At 45.1% G+C, this 13811-nt stretch overlaps 1 protein-coding gene across 1 annotated transcript; it reads right to left on the bottom strand.

The window, feature by feature from the left end:
- Window positions 1-343: 343 nt before the first annotated feature.
- BHLHE23 (basic helix-loop-helix family member e23) lies at window positions 344-1929 on the bottom strand. The gene has a single exon (XM_069201947.1). It carries the CDS (start codon window positions 1623-1625, stop codon window positions 933-935), a length of 693 nt encoding a protein of 230 aa, XP_069058048.1. The 5' UTR covers window positions 1626-1929; the 3' UTR covers window positions 344-932.
- Between the last annotated feature and the right edge of the window lie 11882 nt (window positions 1930-13811).

Genomic DNA, 13811 nt, shown 5'->3' with positions numbered 1-13811 from the left:
CTCGTGTAACAGTCCGGGGAGGCCCCCCAGCTGCATCTATTTCATGAATAAAGAGATTTCAGCCAGCAGATGAGGCCTGGCGCAGATTTATAGGTCATTTGGTGAAGACATAAATACATTGCAATGAGTTCTAAGCCCCATAGATGGTATCTGCCCTGACAGCTCAATCTCTGGCACCAGCCACCGGAGCCCCCCATGTGCAGGCGGCCACTGCCTGCATCTCCCCGAACAATGCCCTCCCATCACGGCAGACTGGCTCATAAAGGATAACAGCTGAGTGAGGAGCCGGGATGTTATCTTTTTTTCTTTATTATAAATACATAGAAACAGTCCTAATGCTCGAGCCCAGGGTATGACTTTGAAGATTCACCTCTGCGTGGAGACAAAGAGAAATAAACAGACAAACACTGATGTGCGATCTGATTTTTAAAATGCAAACAAAATGAACAGCTTTCATAAGGAACTTCAGTTTAGGTCATCTGATCCTAAATCCCAAACTTAAATCGCATTTCCCTTGCAGCTTTGCCTCTTGACAACTAAATGCAACAATTGCTGAAAATAAATATACAGAAAACTCGAACATGTACGAGTCAACATTGCATAGATCACTTGAAAACATGAACCGAATGAAGATTATTTAAAGTCTAGTTCGTGTTCCCTCAGTTAATCTTTAAACAGCAGTTTGGTGAACCTGAAGCCAGTTTTGCAGTCAAAGTCATTCAGAATCTAAGAAATTGAACCCTCCCAAAGTTTCAGTAAAAGGAAACTGTTGCGAGTGACAACTAAGAGAGGAGATAAAAATACAAATGAAATAAAAAAGTTTCAAAAGTTTTCTTGTAGTTCGATTGTGCCAAAACGAGAAAGTCTGGGGTGTATGTGGGTGGGACACCAGAGGACGATGAACGCATGCTCCAAAAAGTTTGTGGTTGGTTTCAGGGCTTGTCGGCACAGTGTTTGCAGAGGGTGCCAGGGAAAGCTGTGCATTTCTCAGGACAGGTTGGCAGGGCTGTGGCAGGGAAGGGGTACACGGCAGACTGGGCGAATGGGGCCAAGGTCGTGGTGGGCAGGGGGGCGCTGAGGGTCTGACCCTGGTTCAGGTAGGCCACGAGCCTTCTCATTTCCTCAAGTGCTTGTGCTTGCATGAGGATGTAGTTCTTAGCTAGCAGCAGTGTGGCTATCTTGGACAGTTTGCGGACGGAGGGGCTGTGGGCGTAAGGGATGACTGACCTCAAGCCATCCAGGGCATCGTTGAGGTCATGCATCCTCCGCCTCTCGCGGGCATTGATGCTGAGCCTCAGGGAGCGGGTCTCCTTGGGCTTCTTGGTCACCAAGCCACTTTTCAGCTTCCCCTCTGGATGGAAGGCATCTTCCTCCTCATCGCCCGTATGCTCCTCGCTGCTATCCCGGTCCTGGGCGTGGTAGTCCAGCGTGGTAGACCCTGCGAAGGCCCTCTGGCTCTCGGTGCCCCGGACAGAGCTAAATGAGAAGGCAGACTGCCCATAGCTCTGTGCCAGTGACATGTAGGCATCATTGGTTGCAGATTTCAAGTCCGCCATCGCCTTGCCTTGGAGTCCAGCAGCCATCGTGGTGCCAAGGAAGAGGTCCCTTCCTGGTAGGACACTCATCAGCCTAGAGAACAATGTCCACCCCTCGGGGGATCCCGGGATTTGGGAAATGGGCCCACTCTTGGGTTAAAGGACCCGGCAAGCAGGCTTGTGCAGCACAGCTCTATGAGGAAAACCGCGTTCAGTTCTTTCTGGTTTTCTTTCCTTGACTTTCATCCAAAGGGGGTCTTCAGTCCTTCTCTCCTTGGCTGTCGCGTGGCGGTGGGCGCGCAGCCCGCGAGGGAGGGACCTGCTGCCTACTCCTTCCCAGACCTGGCACAGTCTCGGCGCTCCTCTCGCTGCGTCTGTGAGCCCTGGGCTGGCAGGAGCGATGTGCCTCATTTCTCAACCCCCTGCCTGATTATATGACACGGTGCGCTCCGCCGGGATTTGCCAGCCGCCCAATCGGAGGGATCTCTTTTAATTAATAGTATTGTGATATTTGAAAATTCAGGAAGGAAGCCGTCAGGGCTGGTGCCGTGCTGGAAGGAGCTCTTCCACATGTGTAGAGATAATTCGTTTTAGTTCTAGGGTTAACCAATCCAAAGAGAGACGATGATAAATGGTGTCTGTGAGATACTACAAACTGGCTTTAAAAACATGTTTTACCCAAAAGATGCAACATCCTTAAAAGCCTGCTTCTTTTTCTAGTTACTTGAACAAATGAAGGTCAGGACTTCCGTGACGTTCATGCTTTTATTTGTTTTTGTTCATATTTGCGTTTACTGGAATGTAAAGGGGCCCCTCGGCACTGTAAACAGGTGTAGCGCCTACAATTCGAATAGGTGCAGCAGCAAAGACGCACGTGCCCCGCAAACTGGGTTGTCCGCACAGAGAGAGCAACGGGACACATTGCAATGAGCTGGGATACAGCAGCGCGAAGTTTTTTCTGCCGGGTTTCTTCACGAGTTTCCAGTCACCGACCCACCGAGTTGCCATTGGCCCCTTTCCACAGGAGCAGCGCATTCGGTAGCCAAGGCGACGGGAAAACCTCCTGTGGTGAAGACTGTTGATTGTCGAAGTGCACCGCTGCAAAAAATCACGGGGTGCATAAGGGAACACAAATATATCCTTGCACTTCGGATGGGTACCAAATTGTTGGAAGCTTGACCTGCCTTTGTTAATAATGAATTAACTACTTTCCATGCATTTTTAGGGAAATTACCCCAAGAGCAGGTTTAAGAGCTCCTAGCGCCTCATTGCATCACATTAGCGTCATTTTTCTTTTACAGTAATGTGGTCCAACGAGGCCACATTCGCCACGCCAAATTCACAAAGTGGCACAATGCATGCATTCAGCAACTTTGTTACTCTTTTCGCTACATTATGCCTGCGCCAGGCATAATGTATGCAAAGTAGGCACTCCCCGTCAGGGGGGCCCAAAAATGACGCAAAGAAATCTAAGAGATTTCTTTGTGTAATTTTTTTTGGCACTTTTAATGCCTGCTCATGGGTGCTAACCCAGAACAGTGCATCAACAGCGCCAAACACTCTGAAGCTGTTGCCCCTTAATACGGCGCACACATGATGGAGGTAGGGGGTGCAACGGACTGCAAGAAAAGTGTCGCTACATGTGATGTAGCGCCACTTTTCATAAATCCGGCCCCAAATATCTAAAGCTACCACTTCCTAAAATATCTTTTATTTATTGTAAATATTATCTACTATTTACTGTTATTTACTGGCATGTCATGCAAAAAAATCCAACGTGCGCTGCATAATTTACCAAGCATTTCTTGGACACCACACATTCTCTTGCCACTTTAATATTAGGAGTTATAACTCAGCTCAATGATACTTGCCCTATCGAGCTCATAAAAGTGAAGGGTGAAGGCAGATGGACAGGGATTTGACCCTGTGAACTACAGGTTATCCACAGCGAGCATCAATGGGCTAGGTTCTCACAGGCTAATCACCTGATACAGGACGAGCTGTGTTTCAAAGATCTTTCACATAATATCATTTTTCTTTGAACTGTTTTTTCAAAGCATGTCTTGCCAGTACGGGTAATCGGGAGCTTCTCAGACAACAGTAACAAAATCACTTTAGTAGAAGAAAAATTAAGATTAATAACAGAGCGGAAGGGAGAGTGTGCGGAAGAGAAGTAACTTTAAAAAATGAGTTTTTGGGTGTTTGGCGGAAGTAGTAATCCAGGCATGGCATTAAGTGGGGTAAAAAAAGTGGGGGTATCTAAGAAGGTTGTGGCCTACGTACTTATCTGTGTGGTAGTGTGCAACCCCACCAGTATTTTGGTGTCTCTCTGAGCTTTGTTATAATAAAATGGCAACTGACATACAACCACTCTGGACTATTTGCTTTGTCAATGGCCGTCTCGGTGCACTCTACAGAGAGGCCAAGGATTGAATGTATTCGGAACACCTTTTTGATCCACTGACAGGACCAGCAAGAAACTCGCTCTGCAGTGAGCCAGAACCCTAGAGCTCTCAATTGCACCAGTTGCAAATGTGTACTTTACAAGTGTAACGTGCTTAACAAAAAAAACTTTAAAAAAAACACATAATTGTGTCAATAGCTAACACCCTAATGGAGCTCAAGATTCAGTGAAATGGGAAATTTAAATGGGAACTCAGTCACTGACATGACTTGTCGTAGGACTGTAAATCATGGGGGTAAGACTGCGAGTTTCAGGCAGAAGCACCACCACGTGCGAGTTACTGAGTCAGCTCCACACTGGATGGCAGCTTTTGGCTAGCTAGCAACACCTCATCCAAACCTAGGAAGTAAGGATGATATCTAGGCCTGGGTGGTAAAATCCCCTCCACCGGCGACGTTCGCAGAGCTTTTGCCACACTGCTTGGAGCGTGGAGTTCTTCAGCAAAAATCACCCTTCGGCAGAGCAGAGCTTACTGGAGCACTTGCCCCCCCTATCACGTGGATGATGCGCTTGCTTCCAACTCAAGGCCTGCTGACCAAAGGAGGCGGGCCATTATCACTATTGAGTTGGTCGTTGGCTCGTCCCCTTAGCGGGAGAAAATGGCTCTTGCAGTGGTGGCTGGTTATCTCACTGGAGTTTGGCTTGCGCTTCTCGCCCTTGCTCCTCTCACTGTGTCGACAGCCTGGTCTTTGACTGGAGAGTTTGGAAAGAGCAGAGTGAATCTGTCCCCTCTGCTTGCCCCCCTTGGAGAGCAGCACCCACTTGTCCCCAAGACAAGGGACCGATCCCGAACCAGGGTCCAGGATGCAGTGCCTGCACCTGTCCCAGGGAAGATAAGGAATCCGGCGGCGCCATGCTGCTGTTCCGCCTGCTGCAGATTTGGTAACGCCGGTATGACTTGACCCTTGTACAATTATCATTAGTCTCCAAGGGTCATCTATCCAGCATTTTTAAGAGAATATCAATGGGTGCATGTCGGGGATGGTGAGACTTGTTGGGGTCCCCTGCTCTGTCATAGTTATATTCGATCCTGGACTAATCATCTCTGCAGTTTGGGTGCTGTTACTGCCCTTCTGCAAGTGTAGGTGGTTCGTGGGTGAGCTATGACACTAGCAGGCTAGAAGTGGTGGCATGCAGCATCTGTCTGTATGTAATGTACAATAGTAAACACAGAATCCACCCCAGAGCCATTTCCTAGGCAAGTGTATTCAAAACAAAGCACCAGTGTGAACAGTTAGAACAGTTGGAATGCACATTTTTATGGCAATGAAAGTGTAAATGTGGTGAGGTGGGCACAGGATTAAGGGTAAGTTTGGCATGTGAGATTTACCCATGTGAAGGGTGCACGTAAAGAGCTTGTACCCTAACTTACAAGGCACTGCCTGTTCTATGATCTCTGTGTGGGGGCTTCTGGAGCTTCACATGCCTAGTCGGGTGATGAAGGCTGCAGTTCAATTGTGGTGGCTGAACAGTGAGCATGTGAAGCATGAACAGGCCTCTTTAGCCGGTACCCGGGGAACTGGGGCTAGGACTAGGCCCATTGTGTACACCAAAGCACAGGTTTGAAAGTGAGCAAGACTCTGTTCCCGAGTGTATGAATCTGTCCAGACCTCTGAACACATCCTGAGACAGGACAAACCACGCCAGTACCGGAGCCTGTCTTTCCTTGTTGCTGATACCTGTGCACTGCACATGTGATAATACTAGGGGTGGCCGAGCAATATTCCTCCAGCATGTGGAACTCTGTGGAATTTTGCAGAGTTTTTCAGTAACTCAGCAGAATTCCGCAGAGTGAAACTCTGCGAGCTCTGCCCACACTTAATGATTTCTGGTACCCTAGAGACATAACACTCAGACTCCTCAGGGAAGTCATGGTCGAAGGATCACATCCCTTTCTCTCATGTACACAAGGTCTCAGACACATGAAGGCAAACAAAGAGAAGCAGGAAAACTTGCAATACATTTTATTGAAGCAACCGCATCCTAGCGTATAAAACATGAACAGTGATTATTAAAGGCATGAAACATAGCTCAGTGATGATTGCGACCAACAGTGTGAAAAGTATGAACAGTCCCAACATCTGGGAATAAGCAAGAATCTAGTGATTCCTAAATACACCATAATCTCTATATCTGAGAGCAGATTGGTGTGTAGCTCTTCTGCCTGTCCCAGTCTAGAGGAGGAGTCTCGATCCCATACCTGAAATACAGCAGGATTCAGACCGTTAGTCTGCTGGCAATTTTCCTGATTAGCTGGAACACAAAACCAGGGTCAGTGTAGCTATTGGTAAGACGGCAGACAGCATGGCATCACCTGTAACCTCCTTTGGCATGTGTGGTGTTTGTATAACAAAACATGTGTCTTGAGAACAGGCCGGATGTGATAATATTTCTAGATATAGAAGGTTGGCTCCGTATTCTCTGTACTCTTGGGCCGGCAATGCTGAGTTATCTATCATGTACAGCCTTGAGCAGAGGCACAAGATGAAATATCATGCAAAGGCACTGACTTCTGCAGAAAAGAAGTTAATTAGGAAATAGAAACATCCCTGCAAAAAGCAAGCCATGCTGAAATATAATAAGATAAAGAGATGAAGCAAAATGTGTAACTGGGCAAAAGGGCACAGGCCGCAGGCCTGAAGCTAGAATAAGTGTGCCCAAGCACAGCACTCAGATGAACCCACAACAGGATCACCTGAATGTTTATTTCATTCATTGTTCAGAAATTGACAGTGGTTTCCAAGTAAAGTTAAGAGCCTGAATATACTAACAGCCTGATTTAGAATTCGGCAGACGGGTTAATCCATCACAACGGTGACAGATACCCTGTGTGCCAATATATAAATCCAGTTTCAAAGAGAGGGAGCACACTGCCTGCACTCCAGCAACAAAGTATACCCCAAAGCATCATGGTAAATGCAGCCGATTCGTAGTCCGTTCAAAAAGTCAAAAGAGTTGGTGCAGCAAGTGCTGTATATCCCTGTACACGTGTTTCTGGGTTTAGCCCATCATCAGCAGGGAGCAGCGTGGACTAGGGGCTTGCGTGGAATGCCGCCAAATGTCTTCTCAGGTTTACGTACTGCTCATGGCACACAGGTGCCTCCCAAGGCTCGTCAGCCGTGGCTCAAGGGAGCCGTCGAAAGACAGTTTCAAAGAGAGGGAGCATGCTGCCTGCACTCCAGCAACAAAGTATAACCCCAAAACATCATGGTAAATGCAGTCGATTCGTAGTCCATTCAAAAAGTCAAAAGAGTCTTTCACCTCCGTAGGTACAGCAAGTGCTGTATATCTCTGTACACGTGTTTCTGGGTTTAGCCCATAATCAGCAGGGAGCAGCGTGACTAGGGGCTTGCTTGGAATGCCGCCAAATGTCTTTTCAGGTTTAAGTACCGCTCATGGCGCACAGGTGCCTCCCAAGGCTCGTCAGCTGTGGTTCAAAGGGAGCCGTCAAAAGACAGTTTCAAAGAAAGGGAGCACACTGCCTGCACTCCAGCAACAAAGTATAACCCCAAAACATCATGGTAAATGCCGTCAATTCGTAATCTGTTCAAAAAGTCAAAAGTGTGTTTCACCTCAGTAGGTGCAGCAAGTGCTGTAAATTCCTGTGCACGTGTTTCTGGGTTTAGCTCATCATCAGCAGGGAGCAGCGTGACTAGGGGCTTGCTTGGAATGCCGCCAAATGTCTTTTCAGGTTTAAGTACCGCTCATGGCGCACAGGTGCCTCCCAAGGCTCGTCAGCCGTGGCTCAAGGGAGCCGTCAAAAGACAGTTTCAAAGAGAGGTAGAATACTGCCTGCACTCCAGCAACAAAGTATACCCCCAAAGCATCATGGTAAATGCAGTCGATTCGTAGTCCGTTCAAAAAGTTAAAAGTCTGTCACCTCCGTAGGTGCAGCAAGTGCTGTATATCCCTGTACACGTGTTTCTGGGTTAGCCTGTCATCAGCAGGGAGCAGCGTGGACTAGGGGCATGCTTGAATTGCCGCAAAATGTCTTCCCAGGTTTAAGTACTGCTCATGGCACACAGGTGCCTCCCAAGGCTTGTCAGCCGTGGCTCAAGGGAGCCGTCGAAAGACAGTTTCAAAGAGAGGGAGCACACTGCCGGCACTCCAGCAACAAAGTATAACGCCAAAGTGTCATGAGAGATATGCACCACTAGCTGCACCTAGTAAGGTGAAAAACTACAGACTACTTTATGGAGTAAAAACAAACTAGTACTGCATTTACCATGACACAATGGGGCTGACTGCATGCTGGAGTGTGAGTCAGGGTGCTCCCATCTGTTTCCTGTTTAAGAACGCTCCCTTGAGCCTGTGAGTTGACGAGCTCTGGTTGAAGCACCTGTGTGCCAGTGAGTGGTACAGAAACCTGAGAGGACTTTTGGCAGCGTTTTCAGCAACTTCACAGACAAAGCTGCTCTCTGCTGATGAAGTACTAAACCCAGAAAAATGTGTCCATGGACAGCACTAGCTGCACCTACTAAAGTGAAAAACTACAGACTACTTGATGGAGTGAAAAAACGAACTAGTACTGCATTTATCGTGATGCAATGGGGCTGACTGCACGCTGGAGTGCGAGGCAGGGTGCTCCCACCTTTTTCCAATAGATAAATCCCATAGGAAATAATGGGATTTATATTTCAGCGGACGGGACATCTATTACCGTTGTGATGGAGTAACCTGTCTGCCAAAATCTAAATTAGTACCTAAGTTACTAAACTACACCCAGACAGCCCCGGCCCACTTAAAGCCCTGGTTCCAGGAACTCTCAAGGTGTGCTACTGGAAGCAAAGCTTGATGCAAATTGATACACTTACTGCAAAGACATAAGCAACCTATTGTTCACAAGTTTAACTCATCCTAAAATTACTTAAAAGGGTTGTGTCCCTGCTGCAGAACACTGGATGTAACCTGTTGGACATAGGCTCATACCGGATATAGGGACTTCACTGGGTTAATGCGCTTTTTGGCTGAGCTCTTTGGGCAACCTCTAGGACAAGACACAATCCTTTTACAAATAAAGCTTTGGGTGTGCACCTGTGCCAAAAATAATCACATAACCCATTTATCTGACAAGCTTTTTACACGGTCTGTTAGTCAAAAGTGTCCTTGTGCTGAATTTGGAGACTTTGCACCAGGGTCTATACACGTCAGTTAAAAACAAAATCTGTTTTTTCGCGAAAGGCCAGAGGATTCACAGTGGCTCAAATTGAGAGGGACCATCAACGAGTCAGGGTAAGGTTCAGTCTTTACCTATCGCTTGGTTACATAGAGAAGCTACAGTGTTGGGCACATCCTTGATTTCTCCCCTGAGGGGACCCAGGCTGAGGTGTGCTCCAGCTGGTCTCTTTGATACTAGCTTAACGCTCAGCCCCCAAGTCACAATAAGAACTACTAACTGTATTTACAAAGTGCCCTGGAGAGGGGTTGTGGGGCCCTAAACATCCCTGGGGGCAGCATAAATGTGCACAGGTGGTGCTCCGCCTGTGAACTTAACCAAAGTTCATTAATACAAAAGGAGCATCACACAATAGGCAGCACAGTGCAATGTAACACAATAAATAGGGGTGGGTGTAATTTGAGTAATTCCATTAAGAACAGCCATGTGCAATTACCTGAGAATTCCACAAGATTACACTTGAATTACACAAGAAGAGTAATACTGAATTTAGCACTATTTCTCAGCTCAAAGAGCCACTCACATCTAAAATGGATGTGAGTATGCATTTTGAAACAGGGCTAAGTGCAACAGAGCATGAAAAGCGAGCATGAACAGCTGCTCACACTTGCTAAATGTGCTCCTGATGTAGGATGTTTCCCCCAAAATTACTACTGCCATTTAGTGCTATTTTCTTAGTGCATAATGCACTCTCACATCCAAAAAGGATGCAAAGATACATTTAGCATTAATAAACAGTGCTAAATGCAGCAGAACATGATTGGTGAGCACTAACAGTTGCTCTGTAAATGTGCTCTTGATTTAGCATTTTCCCCTAATTTAGTAATGGCATTTAGTGGTATTTTCTAAGAACATAATTCACCCTCATGTCCAAAAAGGATGCATAAATGCATTTTGCACTAGACAGTGCTAATAGCAGCAGAAAATAAGTAGTGAGCATGCAGTGGCTAGATTTGCTCTTGCTTTAGTATTCTTTTCACAAAAGACTCTTAATTACACAAGCAGAAGTAATCACGTAGTTATTGGTAATTCTGCTTCAAAAAGTAACATGAAATTACCAAAATTACTCTGTTTACTCATGGGTAATCAACATTCTGCTCAGGCCTACCACTAACCCTACAAGTAAAGATACATTAATGAATGTCCAGCAAAGAGACAGTTTACAAATATTGTCATGTCTGGTCTTTGAACCATTTTATATTAACATTAAAGTCATCGTCTCTTTGCTGGAAAACTATCCCACCCCTCCAAAACTATTACAAGATAACAATCAAAAGGTAAGACAAATTGTCTTTGTCAGTATGATGTTCCATTAAACTAGTTAATTTCAAATGGGATAACGCTTAAAAAATAATCCAGAACTTTCACAAAAAGAGTCTCTCGGAATAGAAATATCATAAATATTCGTGAATCAGTTTACGTGGAAAACTCAACACTAATATTACCTTTTAAAAAGTGACCACGAAAGGGTCTTCACTAATGAAGATTGTCACACAAGCTGGTAGGGCTGGAGGAACCAGTGACGCTGGTAACATCAGCTCAGCTTTTAGATGGGGGTATTCTCTCTCTCAAGGTCAGTTTTTAAATGCCAATGAAGGGCAAGTGGCATGTTTGGACCACAGTGGGCTTCGGGGCACTTTCACATCCATGTGTTGACACTTCAGGCTAAGAATGCTAGAACCCTGAAACATAAAAAAAAAACAATTCTTTATCTGTGTTTGCCCTTCTGGACCAATGGAGAGGTCCTGGAAAGTTAAGACGTATTGGTGTGAGTTGGCATACCATTGCAGAAATTTCTGCAGAACGCAAGGTTGTTCCATATGTCTACTCCTATGCCTGGCAAGTGAGAGCCCTGGAGTGTGGATATGGTCACGCTCAGTAGTGGCTGGTGGCATTTGAAAGTGGTGGGGCGTAAGAGCTGGGCATGACTTTTATGTAGCAAGTGAAGCGAGCAAGTCCAATGGACAAATGTAGGGTCAGGGTGGGTCCACCTCCCAAGAAAAAATTGAAGAAAGATTGACAAATGGTACATTTGAAAGGAAATACATCTAGTGAGAAAGCAAGGTTTATAAAACAGTGGGGATGTATAGTCTTGAAATATTAAACACATTAACAACTGCCCCATACCTTACTGCATTATTATGTTCACCTTTTACTTTAATGCGTGCATTGTCTCTGCAAAAACTTCAGGCCCTTTAAAGTGTGTGCTTACCCAGTGTCTTGCACTGCATGCAGCATCAACCTAGGAAGAAAATGCTCTAACCAGGCATCAAGAAGCACCCACAGCTGCTGGCTGCAATCAGTCATACAGAAATATATGCAGACAGGTCTTTAAGTGGGATGAAAAAGTGGGGACTCTCTAAAAAGGAACATGCAAAATCAATTTATGTGATTCCCATAGTGTGCCACTTGGCCTGTATTTTGGTTTCTCTCTGAGATGTTATTGCATCCAGAAATATAACACAACTGACATACATCTAAAACCTGTCAGTACTGTTGGCTTTGTCAGTGGTTGTGAGCTGTTTAAGATAAATGAGTAACAACAATGATTAGTTATAAATAATTAACATTGGAAAAGTTTGAATTCCGAAATTGTGAGACTGTAAATTAAATATTATTGAGGCATGTGGAAGGAGTAGGGCCTTCAGTTAAGTGTGCTTTGTGTTAGGTATGTTTGCCCTTTTTCTCTTCACATCTAATCCATCTGCACATTTTCAACCTCCTCTCTCCTCTTCAGCACCCTCTTTTCACTCTCTCCTGAATGCACCCCCTCGCGTCTCCCTCATTTTACCACCCCAAACATACACTGCACTCATTCTCATTTAAGCACTTTATTTCCTTTTGCTTTTGCCTTCTAAATATTTTGACCTCTGTGCATTCCCTTCACACACATTTACACTGAATCTCAATAGTAACTGGAACACATGACCATTGTTCTGTGTCTTCTGCAGAGCCGTAAACCCACTGACAGGCACTTTGCTTTACCTTGAGCCTCAGCACCAGCGCTCTCAATCAAAGTCCCTCATAAACACTTGGCACAAGTCAAAGTATGCACTATGCAAGTGTAATAAATGACAAGAAAAGAAATATAGAAACAACATGATGAAACAGCTTTCTTGGTGAACTAAACATTATTTAAAACATGTGAAATAAGAGAAGAACTAAATTGCTTTTTAACATTTATTGTTTACATATCAATCCATGTTTTTGGCATTAATGCTAAGGGCATGGAGATAGGGCCAGTTTTAAAGCCATACAGCAGATAAGTGCCTTTCCTTTGCGTTTCGCTCTGATATTTGGATCAGTTTTGCAAGGGAACAAGAACCATGCTCGTCTTTTGGATCAATTTTGTGAGTGAACAAATACATCAGCTCCACTTCTAAAGCCAGGACCTGGGGTGTCACAGTGGGGGAGTTTGGTGTGACAAGGGGTTTCAGTACAACAAGAATAACACAAGAGGAGCATTATAACACCATTACTGAAGAGAAGGTACCAAGTTACATATGCTTGCATCCACTTCTAGCACGTGACGAATGGGTGGGGATCTATACCTGTGAATGACACATGGCTTCCCTCACGCAGGAATAAAGGCTCCAATGCAAAGAAACCATGGCGTTAAAAGCGTCACTGGCTTATAGTGGCTACTGCCAAAGACCACAATGGAAATGAAGGGCTTTAGAGCAGTCAGCCCTGCGTCGTGCATCACAGTGTAGAAAGTTGATTTACTGGCTGACGCCTGTCTCCTACTTCATAGTGAGGCGGGCAGGCAGCCTAGGAATTACAGCCCAGAGTTAAATACATCGATTTGTTTAGAGATACAATCGTATCTCTAAACAGATCGATTGATTTAATATTTTTTAATGTGGATGTGTAGGAATTTCAAAGGGGCTCAGCCCCTTAGCCCTAAAGGAGAAACTGCCCCTGGTCGCGCTTCATCAGGAAGGGTTTCTATCGCAATAAGGATCTTGGCATAAGGGATGCACGCGCATGCCCATTTGGGGTGATAGACTAGTACCTATATTTTCAGGCCAGCTGCAGGGGAACGAGTATTTGAAACACTAAAATGAATTTGAAATAAAAATATGCAATATTCTAAAAACGCAGCACAGAATATCACTTTATTGTTTGTAATACTATGTGTGTCACTATGTGTGTCTCCCAAAACAGGTAGGTGGTTATTGAACATGAAACTTGACTTCTGCGTTTGGACAAAAGGCCTTAAAATTCGAATTTGCTCGCCCCCTTTTTAACTCTACACCACGTAATAAAAAAGTTGGATAAAGGTTGAGCCAACCAGCAATCTGAATTTACTGAATCTAAAATTTACTGACAGGTACGCCAGAGGCAATCAAAGTTGAGACCTGGTGACTATACCACCCCATAAAACATGTAATTATGAGCCCCTTAAAAAACCAGTCCGTACAGAACTGTATCTGTCACCACAGAGTTACCATTATCACAGTATTGGTATTTGAGGGGGTGGGTCGAGTCACCACTAAATAAAAGCTGCATCTTGAGGATCTTCTAGGAAATGGTCAGTTCTGCAGTGCACAATCACTTTTCCTTGAAACTTCAGCTTTAAAAAAGCATTGGCAAAGCCAATAGGTTTTACCTTTTTTTTTCTTTTGCATTCTAT

This window comes from Pleurodeles waltl, chromosome 7 (genome assembly GCF_031143425.1).
Source record: "Pleurodeles waltl isolate 20211129_DDA chromosome 7, aPleWal1.hap1.20221129, whole genome shotgun sequence".
NCBI lineage: Eukaryota > Metazoa > Chordata > Amphibia > Caudata > Salamandridae > Pleurodeles > Pleurodeles waltl.
The sequence above is the reverse complement of the archived record's forward strand: the minus strand, read 5'-3'. Positions and strand labels throughout refer to the sequence as shown.

Excerpts from the sequence above, each read along its gene's own strand:
- BHLHE23 (XM_069201947.1), bottom strand. The coding sequence starts at position 1,625 with ATGAGTGTCCTACCAGGAAGGGACCTCTTCCTTGGCACCACGATGGCT.